Raw genomic sequence first — 12,445 nt, forward strand, 5'->3', positions numbered from 1 at the left:
ACTGATGAATGGTTTGTGTTCCCCGAACACTATTCACAGGTCGTCGAGAGGGACCCCCCCGACACTGGCTGGGAGATGGAAGACAGAGACCATGAACGAGGTTGTGCTGGGAGAGGAGGCTCCTGTCTGACACTTGGCCATCCAGCCTCCCCATGGGACGCTCCCTCTACACACTCTGCCCCCAGCCCCTGCAGTTGCCCACCCCCAGCCTCCTCCACCAATCCAGAAGTACCTGGGAACCCCAGCTTCACCCCTCCCCGAGCCAGGGCTCAGGGATCAAAGTAGGCCTGGTGGCCAGAGGCCAACAGGGCAAGGAGGGGGTTGGGGTCAGGGTGAGGAAAGAGCCCTGGGGCCCTGCCACCAGGAGGATGTGGCCGATGGCTTCAGGCCTGCGGTTCCAGCCCAGAAGTGCTGCTGGCAACCTGGCTGAGGTCCCCTGTGCCTTTCCCGCCAGAAGCAGGGGTAGAAGGAGTGGAGGTGGCAGAGTGGTGCAACAGGGCGGGGGAAGCTGCGAGGTGTGTGGTTTAGGCTGTGAAGTTCACACCAGAGAAAGCCCGGACACTCCGGTGAGTGGGCCAAGAGAGCCGCTGCTCGCCACTGGCCCCTTTTCCTGTTTCTCTTCTCTAGTCTCTCCTCAGATCATCCTCTGCCTGCTCCCCCTCCCCCCCCAACATCTGTCCCTCCTCAGGGCCCAGAGCACAGACCCCTGAGGAAGTTCAGAAGAGCCCACTCAAAGATTTCAGAAGCTACAGCATCACTAAGGTTCCAGAGAACAGAGCAGCATCCAGGATGGAGAGGGCAGAACCTTCTAGAAGCCATATGCTTCCCTGAGCGGGGCCAGGTAACTGCACCTGCAGCACTTCTCCCAGCCCTTACTATGGGCCAGGCCCTGTTCTTAGCACTTTAGACATTAATTCCTGAATACACCAAGTGTGGTTTGGCACCCCCAGGGGCTTGTTGGAAATGCAGGGTTCCAGGCCCCACCCCAGACCTGCTGAGTCAGAATCTGCTTTTTAGTTAGATTCCCCAGGCGATTTGCGTACACCTGGAAGTTTGAGAGGCATGCTGTTAATCACTCAATCCTGACAACAACTCTTTCAGGCAGGTGCTCTTAGAGATCCTATTTCATGGAAGAGAAAACCAAGGCACAGAAGCCTAAGTATCTTGCCGGGGGCCACACGGGTGGGAAGTGCCAGAGCCGGGACTTGAACTCGGGCTGTCGGGCTCCAGGGACATCCTCCTAACCACTAGGCTGCCACTGCCTTTGGCGGGAGAGAGTCCTGGAAACTCGAGGCTCTGCCGATGGTTCTGTGCCCATCCTGTCTGGGCTACTCTGGCTCTCCAGCGCCCAGTCTGGCCCTGCCACCATTTCCCTGACCCCGAGCTCTCTAGGGAGAGCCGGAACGGGGCTTTTCCCAGGCATACAAGGTAAGAACCAGGGCAGTCAGCATGGAGCCTTCGTCCAGCACTTATATCAGCCCAGCTCTGGGCTGGGACTTACGGCGGTGGCCAAAGGGGCTCAGGCAGCCTGGCCTCAAGGAGCCCAGGGCCTCGTTAGGGAGCCGGGAAGCGGGCACGTGTGTGAATGCAATAACGGTAACCAGAGTTCGCAGGAGGTGTTCGGACACTCCCAGGGCAACCGCTTCTTCAGGGCGAGCCTCATGGAGGAGGCAGCTTTGAGCCAGGCCCTGAAGGAGGAAAAACAGCTAACACAGAGCAAGGGTCAGGGACCAAGTCTGAGCAACGGGGCAGAGGTGGGGATGGACACAACGTAAAGAGGCCTGTGCGGCCAAAGCCGACACCTGGAGCTTTACACATATCCCCAAGTCCAAGTCTCATCCGGGGCCCAACTCCCCTCCCCACACACAGCATCTCATCGGGAGTGCCCAGGCTCCCTTGAATTCCCCCTGTGATGAAGAGATCGCTCCTTCCCAGAGGAGCAAGCCCAGTCCAGCTCTGGTGTGCATGGGGAGGGGGTGGCGGGGGAGCGGTTCCAGCCAGCACACCTGTGCACAGGCCGGCCTCCTTCAAGCAAACCTGAGCCAGGCAGAGCCAGCCAGCCCAGCTGCTAACTGGGGAGCGAGAGATGCCTCACAGGCCCAAGGTCTCCACTGCACTGGACAGCCCCCCACCCCGGCCCCAGCCTTATGCTCTTGAAATCCTGGCTCCTCGGAAATGCCACTGTCACTCCACGGTATATCTGCAGGGGACCCGCACAGCCCGTCTCCCTACCTGGAGCACTGCAGGGCCGGAACTAGGAAGGGGACCCTCCGCCCCTGAGCTCCACCTTGCCTGGAGAATCCCCAAGGCTGGTGTGTCCACACCCAGCAGGGCGCCCCCTGGACGGCGTCTCCTTTGAAGGCACTGAGCCCACCTGTGTCGTAAGTGCAGCCTGGGCTGGGATCGAGCCTGCACACCGTCCATGCATGATGCTCTTTAGTCCCTGGTGCAATCTTAGCACTCCCTCTACCATGATGCCCAGGATGAGGACACCCAGGACTCAGGGGGGCTAAGAAGCTCACATGTAGCACAAGTTGGCTCCATTTTAGAGCACCACATAGAGAATTCCTTCCCTCTTTAACCTCACTGCCATTCCTTCATGCCTGGCTCGGAACATTGCACACAAAAGGTACTCAGTGATTGCTTTAAGAACATTTGAGTTAAAACGCAGTAGGGCACAGGGACTGTGATCCCAGAAGTTGCCACCAGAGGGCGATGCTTGCTGCTCTCCAGCCTCTACACAGGGTTAGTGCAGCCGGAGGAAGAGAAGGTAAATGCCAGGAGTGGCCCACATCAGTCCCTGCTTCCTTCCCTTGGAGTTCCAGGGACCCCCTCCCCCGACGCAAGACGGGATGGGGAAGCAGGCAGGGCCCCTGGATTCCAGGAGGAAAGCATGAGGGGTGCCCAAGGAAGGAGAAAGCCGAGATCAATGACCAACAACGGATCTGGAGGCTCTTGGGTCCATCCCCTCCCTGTGCTGATGATGAGTCCGAGTTCAGAGAGGGCAGCTGTCAATCTTAGGTCACACAGCAGAGTGAGGCTTGAACTCTGGCCTGCAGCCTCCCAGATCCCTTTATCCCACTCAATCCCCAGGCAGAGCAGGGAACTTAACCCAAGGGGCTCTTCATCTTCCTTTACTCAGGACCAATCAGAAACAGATTCACCTCCCTTTCTAGGCCCTGACTGTTAGGGTCCCTGAGACAGCCCTCCACTCCTCCTGCATCGCTTTCCCTTAGCCCTGGTGATGGCATCCTCCCCCACCTCTGGCCCTGACTGCCCCTGAGGGCCAAGGACTCACAGTCCTGCCTCTGCGGCCCAGACTCACATCCTCAGCCTTCCCTCTCCCTCCCTCACCCTCCTTCTCTCCCTCCCAAGTACCACTGCCATTCCCTCAGCCCCAGCCTGTGGCCTCGTAAGACAAAAATCAGATAATGTCACGTCCCTCCCTGCTTAAAACCCCCCGAAGGTTTGCCGCTGCACTCCCGATAAAATCTCGCCTCCATGCCCTGAGAGACCTGGGCCTGCAGCCCCTCTGGCTCCTTCTTATCCTTGCCGCCCCACCCCTGGTTGCCTGTCCACTCCTGGAAGGCTCAGAGCTCTTCCCTGTCTTGGGCTCCAGCCAGTGGTTGCTCTCTGAGGGAGGTCTTCCCGGGCCAGCCCCACCCCATCTATAGCAGACGCCGGCCTGCTCTGTCCAGGCTCTTGCCCTTGGCCCTCGAGCACTTGCTCTCATTTGTAATTGGTTGGGCATTTGATGGAGGATTTGCTTGGTGTCTGTCTTCCTGGCCCGACCACGGCTCCTCAAGTTCCCATGGCTGGATGAAGGGGAAGTCTTGGTATCAGATTGAGGAGGTGTCTGTTCATACTTTCTTTAACTCAACAGGGATTTCCTGGGTTCCTGCTGGTGGCCCCATGCCCCGGCACTATGGGACTTGCCATCTGCATAATTCAAAGCACCTTCTCTCAGTATGGGGGCAGGACGAGACACAGATAGTTGTAACTAAGGGATCACTGGCTTGAAATTTCAGGACAATCCCAGTATCGAGTGATAAGAGGAAGCTCATGAGATTTCATTCTAAACCTTTTAAGGCTTTACCTAAATAAATTAACAAGACAGAAAAAAAGAATTAGTCAGTCTACATAGGCAATTTTGTCTTTAGAGAAAATGGTCATAACGAGTATAAGAGACATAGAGTGTGCCCAATTCAAACAAGACACAGGGCAGAAGACAAAAACCAGAGCCGTGTTTGGCTGGGGCAAACAGGGAGGGCCTCTCCCCAGCTACCCTTAGCCTCCCCAAGTCCTAGAACTCATATTCATCCAGTAAACAAATATTTATTGAATGCCTGCTATGTGCCAAGCTCAATTCTAGGGGCTTGGAACACAACAGTGAACAAAACAAAAGATTCCTCCTCTTAGAGAACTCACCGTCCAGCAGCGGGGGTGGGGGAGACACAAACAATAAAGAAAACAACTAAGTAAATGCCACAGGAATTAGAAGAAGACAAACCCTATGAGAAAAGAAAGAGCGGGACAGGGGGGGACCAGGAGCGCCGTTTTAAATAAGGTGGTTGGAATAGACCTCCTGGGAAGGTGATGTGAAAATCTGGAAAAAAGCAAAGTGGGGGGGGAGGCCAGGCAGAACTGGAGGAGGGTTGAAAAGTATGGACTGTCTTTTGAATGTGCACAATTGCTAGACTCCCTGAAATGTGCTCCATGATGCCCAGCCCGAGCCCTTGCCGTACCAGCCTGTAAGTCCCACACAAGACGAGGTGGCTTGACTTGCTCATGGAAAGTATTTATGGGATTTATGGGTTGGATCGTACAGAATGGAACACTACCTGCAACCTTCTTCTTTGCCTTCCTCCTAGCAAACTCCTACTCATCCTTCAAGACCCAAACATGTATGAACAGAGTTGGTTGCTCTCTCCTTTGAGCTACCCACTCTTATTCAAGGCTTGCACCTTATACAGATTTCTTTGATAGCCCTCAATGAATGTATTTCCCTTGTTTTCCTGAAGGTCTGGTCCTTCCCTGCACTGGGAGCCCTCCAGGGGATCTGACCTCTGGATCCCTAGAACCTCCTGGAGATGCTTAATGGTGGCAGAATTGCAATCACCTATTGTCCCTTCAATGCTCCCTCTCAGGTAATGGTTTCCATTTCTGGGGACCTGGGGTACAAGAGTTGAGGTCCTTCGGGTTGTGAGCAAGATAATTCAATTTTTGTTCATTTTAAAAAGTTGGGGGGAAAAAAAAGCGGTGTTGAAAATGGGAGCTTGAGCCCCTACCAAAGCTCGGGGAGGGAAAAACCAGGGCCCCAGGACTTTGGCACCTGCCGTGGTTTGGTTCCCTGACTGGAGCCCTTCCTGAATGTGCCCAGCTCTGTCACCTCTGGCTGTGGCTCTGCTTCCCTGATCCCAGGAGCAGGACTCAGGCTGCTCCTTCCTCCTGGGATTGGGGCCTCCCTCGGAGCCATCAAACACCCTGGCCACCAGGGGGCAGGGTAAAATAGACAGGTTGGGCCGGGGGTGGCGTAGAGGCTGGTGCGGTGGTAAGGGGTCCCACGTAGAGGAGGTCACTGAGCCTGGGGAGCAAACACCTGGAGAGCCTCCTTCCTGCGGCCCCACCCCACTCAAGCGTGCCCAGACCCTTCACGTGTGAGGGACCCGGGACTCCAGCCTTATTCGAAGGGTAGGTGTGAGGGAGGTCAATGCCGTGGGGAATATCTTTCACCACAAGGCAGCTCCGTTGTTTTTTTGGTTTTTTTTAAGATTTTGCTTATTTATTTGAGAGAGAGAGAGAATCCCATGCAGGACCCACCCTCCCCCCAGCTGAGTGCGGAGCCCAACACGGGGCTCGATCCCAGGACCCTGAGATCACGACCTGAGCGGAAACCAAGAGTCCGACTCCCAAACAAATGAGCCACCCAGGCGTCCCAAGGCAGCTGCAGTTTTAATGAAGGCTTTGTTTTGTAAAAATTAAAATTGTAACATTTGCCAGTTTCGGTGGCAAAAGTACCGCCAACCAACATCGCGATGTCCCTGACCTCAGAGCTGGGAAGAGACACAGAGTTGGCCCTCGCCAGCAGGTGCCAGCAGGCCCCAGCACCCCACTGGCTGTGCCCGCCAAGGTTCAAGGCCATGAGCTCCTCCAAGACTCCCGCAAGGGGTCCTGCCCTATCACGAAACTGACCAAAAGAACTTGAGGATGCATGGCCCCTTGCGGCCATCCTCTGCGAGTAATAGTTCAGGCCCTGGACACCTGTCAGAAAGGCCTGGTTTGGACTCCTTCAGGTGCTGCCCACTGGCTAAGTCCCAAATCCCCTCCTCCCACAGCGCTCTGGGGTTGATGCTGCTATCAACATCCCCATTTTCTAGGTGAGGAAACTGAGGCACAGAGTGGTCAGGTGAGCGCCCTCATTTCTGGGTTCCATTTGGGCCCAGGCAGTGTCCCCAGCAGCCTCTGATGCACCCAGGGAAGCTCGACTCTGCCTGGTGCCCCGCGAGCTCGGAGGCCAATCAACGGGCAAGGCTGTAACCAGGGGACGCTCAGGGCCAAGGGGGCCCCCCAAGGCTGGGAAGGCTCCCTAGGACCAAGACACCTTGGCTCAGTCAGATGCTCACATCTGGTAACGTGGCCAGAGAGCTTTGGGGGAAATGAGCCAGCCATACTTTTGACCCCTTCTCCCCCACGTGGCCCCCCCACCCCGATCCTGCTTGGGGGTTCAGCCCAGACCCTCAAGGTTCAAATGTAAATCTTGCTTCCCACAATCTTGTTCTTGGGCAGGTGTGTGTGTGTGTGTGTGTGTGTGTGTGTGTGTCTGTCTGTCCGTGGGTGTGGTCATGTGACCCGCTCTGGCCAATGAGAAGTAGGGAGAGGCTGCGGACAGAAAGACTGATTCCTCCTTCACCCACCCTGGGGTGACACCTACCTGGGACCCTCATCTCGTGGCCACCATCTTGTGCCTGCCATCCTGTGGCCCCGAGGGAAGCCGGAAATACGGGACAAACCCCGGTCCTTAGTGATGCTGCTGAGCTGCAGGGTTAACCAGCCCTGGAGCTGCCCTATCGTGGGATGTAAGGTTATTTTTCCTTTCTTTTTTTTTTTTTTAAGATTTTACTTATTTATTTTAGAGAGAGTGAAAGAGAACGAGCAGGGAGGAGGGGCAGTGGGAGAGAGATGGGGGGGGAGAAGCAGGCTTCCCCCTGAGCAGGGAGCCCGATGCGGGGCTCGATCCCAGGACCTGGAGACCATGACCTGAGCCAAAGTCAAACGCTTAACTGACCGAGCCACCCAGGCGTCCCTATTTTTCCTTTCTGATGCTTTCTGTTCAATTAGCATTCCTCGCACCCTAAAGCATCCTAACAGATACAGAAGGGACGTGTAGCAAAAAGCAGGAGGAAAGGATTCTTTTTCTATGTTTTAAAACAGGAAGGAGAGGGGCGCCTGGGTGGCTCAGTCGTTAAGCGTCTGCCTTCGGTTCAGGTCATGATCCCAGGGTCCTGGGATCGAGCCCCGCATCGGGCTCTCTGCTCGGCGGGAAGCCTGCTTCTCCCTCTCCCCCTCCCTCTGCTTGTGTTCCCTCTCTTGCTGTGTTTCTCTCTGTCAAATAAATAAAATCTTTAAAAAAAATAAAAAATTAAATAAATAAATAAATAAATAAATAAATAAATAAATAAATAGAAACAGGAAGGAGAGAGCCTGTGTGCCCAGCCGAGAGCTTTGGAAGAGGATGCACTGACTAGACACGCAGTGCCCCCCCCCCAACCCAGGACCCAGCATAGCCCTGGGGGGAGGCAGGCAGAGGGGAAGCAAGAGATGTATCAGTCTTGGGGTTCCTGGCTGAAGTGGATCCTGGCCCCTCCTCCCCAGCTGAGCCTGGAAGCTGCGCACAGAAGATCCCCAGCAGGTATGGGGCGTCTGAGACTCCGAGGGGCCATCCCTCTCTCCTAGGCCGGACCCTGGGGACGCAGCTGATAACCCAGGGAAGAAATGGCTCCATATGTATTCAGGCAGAGGGGGCCGAGCTCAGACAGCCCTCTGAGGGACACAGAATTTGTGAGGTAAGCACCTGTGCAGACTGGACCGTCCATCACAAGAGCGGTGAGGACCCAGGAGGCTCTGCGGGAAAAAGCATGATTCGGCCGGTATGTGGACAGAGCCAGGAGCCCAGAGCAGTGGCACTGTACAAACTCAGCAGGTGTCATGTGGACACGCGGGGCCAGCTGCCCTCTCCCCGCCGCCAGGATGGGGCGCTTAGGAGCAGCTCCCCTTGGACACGAGGTGAGAGAGGAGCCCCAGCTGTGGCCAAAAGCACATTTCTTCACCTTCAGCAGAATGGAAGTGCCTCATAGAAATTAAGTTTAGTGGGGAAGAAATCAAGCAAGTTCTAGATCATGTACATCTGAACTTGGGGCATCAATTCATCCTCACCCCCCTGCCCCGGGGTTAATAGCAGTCAGCCAGATGAAAGACAAGGACGTCCACCCACGCCCTCACTCTCACTCTGCTCCCCCCTGCAGCAGGTCCCCTGTTTCCTCCGTGTGCCCAGACCTCAGTTACTACTTCCTCCCCCGCACACCACCACCTCCAGGCCCACTTCACACCCCAGCCTGACCCTGTTCTGCGCACTTCCCGCCCCCCGCCCCAGCCTTCCTTCCTCCTCCTGGTTTGCAGCCCAGCTGCTCCCAGGCACAGGGCTTAGCCGTGCACTCTTGACTCTTGTCTTGGAAATCCCTCCTTCCTCTCTGGCTCTCCCCTCGCGGGGCCTCACCCATAATGTTCTTGACATCTGGTTCTGATCGTGTCATCCCCTCCTGCAGACGTACACGTGGCAGTATGTGGCTCCTGTGCCCGGGCCGGCTGGTGAGGCCGGCAGGAGCGGGGGGAAGCGGCAGAGGGAGCGGCATGATTCAGCCCCTGGCCGAGGACTCCGGTTCTTGTTTCCCGCTGCCCCTCGCCCCCCACCCCCAGCTCAGGGAGAGTCGTTCATCCGACAAAAGCCCTCGGAGCCCCCACCCTCTGCCAGCCTCCGCTAATGCACAGAACACCGTCACGTTCGGTGCTGAACAAAACCCGAGACTCCGAGGGACCAGGTGACAAGCCCAGCTCACACGGACCGGAAAAATAACAGCGTCTCCTGTGAGCCAGGAGCTCTTCTGAGGAAATTCGGACCCGGGGATCAGAACCCCCCTGGCCAGGCTCCAGAGCCCACACCCGCTGGTATTTGAGTACCTACTGCTTCTCTGAAACATCTCTGGCCCCTGTCACTTGACACTTTATATTTTCTGGGACAATCGGCACTAATTTCACAGTCCTCCCCATTGTTAGTCCATGGGTCCTGATCTGGGGTTCTGAAAATAGTCACCCGGTATAGCCTCGGAGACCCCCACAGGCCTCAGCAGGGCAAGAGAGGGGGGGCTTCAAATCCTATGTGACAGATAAGGATAATGAGGGGGTCCAGAGAGGCCAGATGAGTTGCCCAGCCACCCCCCAGTCCTCGGCTCCTTCAGGGGACTCCCCAGGGCAGAGCCGGCACAGGGGCCTACCTCCTGGTGCCTGGGCCTGCTCTCTTCCCATTGTCATAGAAACATCTGGTAGGAACAGCAGAGCCTGGTAGACCCTTTGCCCAAGCTGGGCTGCGCCCCCCCCCCCACCGCACCTGCCTGCCCTCCTCCTGCCTCTCTGCTATTAAACCTCTTACCTCCTTTGAAGTCGAGTGGGAATACGGCCCTCTCCTGCAGGATGACGTCCTCAGTGCACCCTGTGTCCTCCCCTGGGCCAGCTGCCTCCGGTCTCACCCCGTACAAACCATGCTCCACCTGGCCACCAGAGCAGTCTGCCTCTTAAGTTAGCTCTAACCGTGACCACGCTGCTCAGAACCCTCCAGCAACTCCCCAGCACCTACGAGGTCAAGTCCCGACTTAGCCAGACATTCGAGGCCTTTTATGTCTTGGCCCCTCCCTACCTGTCCAGCCTCAAATCCCATTCTGCCCTGTTTCTGCCACCTTTCCATTTACATAGCATACTGGCCTCTCCCACCGCCCGGAACGTAGACTGCACTGTCCCACCTCCACCCCTTTCATCCTGCTGTCCCTTTTCCCCACATCGTGTGTCTTTCAAACTCCTATTTATCCTCCAAGGCCCTGCTCAAATGTCCCCTCCGCTACGAAGCTTTCCTAGATCACCCTCTCTAGAATTCTCTACTCTCTTCCCCATACTCCAGTGCAATAGAGGAAGGATCGCCTGTGCGGATCCTCTTCCTAGGAAAGCTGAGGACTCCCAGATACACCCTACCCAAGCCCACAGAACGGATCCAGCCCACCCATCCAGGTAGCAGGCCCCCCAGGGACACGGCCCGGCTCAGCTCCCTGCACCAGCTCTGTCTGATCACCCTTCCCCCTCAATATTCCCTGCATTTCCCCCCCCACCCCCCGACCAAGAGATGGCAGAGTGGAGCTGAAGTCCCCCGACTTCCAGTCTAGGCTGTTTTCCATTTCGTGGGCTGCTGCTTCTCCTGGCCAACCTCTCTCTCCCCTTCCTTGTTCGCTAACATTTCAGAGGGAAATACTATTTTCCAAAATTTGTAACTGAAAGGGATTGCTGGGGTGGGGAAGGTAGCTACATGGGCTCGCTGGGGTCACCAGGACTAAGCATTGCAGATCTCCTGGGGGACATTGTCCCCACAAACCTGGTGGAAGGCTTGGGGGCCTCCAGTGTTCCAGGGCCCTTGCCCAGCCCCCACTGAGATGTTGCCTTCTGGGAGGGTCCCCATCACAAAGATCCAGAGGCTCTTACCACCCATTGGAGATACGCCACCAAGCCGGGAACTGGGCTCCTGTGGGAAAAACTGGCGCAAGCAGACCTCAGAGGCCGCTCAGAACCAGGATAGAAGCATCTGCGGCAGGTCAGCTAAGACCAAGGAGGAGCTGTGTTCTGAGAGCCCTGAACTAATGTGGCCTGGAAATGTCTGTGACCTTTGGCCTCAGCTTGCAAAGGACAAACTTCAGTTCTCCTGCAGGGGCTTGGCAAGAAGCTTCAAAAGCTTTGCAGCCAAAAAAAAAAGGCTTTGCTGCCTTAGCAGATCAGCAAAAACCACTTGTCCTCACGACATCCATGACAAGAGGCTCCTGTCACTGGGGGCAACCTTTACCACCAGGGACACAACGGGAGGCCTGGGGGTAGGCCAATGACATGTGACCAGAGCCTGGGCCAAAAGCATGCCATGGGGTCGCTCCCCTGAGTAGCATCTGAGCCTTGAGGAGCGCTCAGGTATGGTGGGAAGCCTCTTGCCGTGGCCATATAGGTTCCAGAGAAACGGAGACTCATGTCTCCCCTACCTGGGCTGCAGGCCCCTGGGCTGGGCTGAGTCCCGGGGCAGTGCTGGTAGCTTCATTCTTTATAGCTGGCTCTTGCACACGGTGCCCAGAAAGCCACCGAGCACAGCCGTAGTGATGCACAAAAGTGCAGGATGCCCCCCACCTCGAGTGTGTCAGGGGAGCCGACAGGGGTCACTGCAAATGTAAGTATATTTATGTGACTAGCCACCGCGCTAGCTTAGAAAGTCAGAACCTGTCAAGCCAGTCCACTGTAGGATGAAGTTGTGTGTTTTCCTCCAGAGAATAGCCAACAGTTCTCTCGTAAATATTAAACACAAAATATGAGACAGAATCCCCAGGTCAGGGCTGTGGGGTTCAGCACTTGCAAGTGATTCACTGGAACGTAAACTCCACGGCCTTCTCCGAGGCGAGGTGATGGATTGTGCTCACCCTGCAGCCTCCAAGCCTAGTGGGGTACCCAGCACACAGTAGGTGCTCAGCAGGTGTCATTCAAAGGATGAACGCGGTGCTCACCAGGCAACCTCTCTTCTGATCCTTATGGCCACCCCCTGAGGTAGATTATCTCCATCCCCATTTTTTTTTAAAGATTTTATTTATTTATTTGAGAGAGAGAATGAGAGAGAGCATGAGAAGGGGGAGGGTCAGAGGGAGAAGCAGACTCCCTGCTGAGCAGGGAGTCTGATGCGGGACTCGATCCCGGGACTCCAGGATCATGACCTGAGCCGAAGGCAGTGGCTTAACCAACTGAGCCACCCAGGCGCCCCTCTCCATCCCCATTTTACAGACAAGGAAACGGAGGCTCAAATGTGCGGGGACTGGCCTGAGGCCACAGACAGGGCGTGGCACAGCCAACTCTGAGCTGGCTCCGCTAACTTCAAGGCCTAGCAGCCCTGAGTGACCGAGGGGACCACGTGGGGTGGGGAGCACATGGAGGGGAGCCCTGCAGCGGGGGCCCCAGCAGAACCAGGACTGGCCGCCCTCCCAAGGGGGGCAGAGGGAGCCGAGCAGAAAGAACCAGCCCGAACTGCCAAAAAGACACACACACTTTAATCACTCCGGACAAGCAGGGCAGGGGCGAAGTCAGGCAAGGGGTGGCTGGATAGCAC

The 12,445-nt window shown here is 56.3% G+C and overlaps 1 protein-coding gene across 1 annotated transcript in view; it reads right to left on the reverse strand.

Annotated features, from left to right (window-relative positions):
* Positions 1-10,648: 10,648 nt before the first annotated feature.
* The window catches only part of C1QTNF6 (C1q and TNF related 6), a 9,057-nt gene continuing 7,260 nt past the window's right edge, over positions 10,649-12,445 (reverse strand). The window contains exon 4 of the mRNA XM_081818998.1: positions 10,649-10,837. Coding sequence (XP_081675124.1) covers positions 10,649-10,837 — 189 coding nt within the window. The remainder of the gene's footprint in view (positions 10,838-12,445) is intronic.

This window comes from Leptonychotes weddellii, chromosome 5 (genome assembly GCF_054177405.1).
Source record: "Leptonychotes weddellii isolate Sample4059 chromosome 5, ASM5417740v2, whole genome shotgun sequence".
Taxonomy (NCBI): Eukaryota; Metazoa; Chordata; class Mammalia; order Carnivora; family Phocidae; genus Leptonychotes; species Leptonychotes weddellii.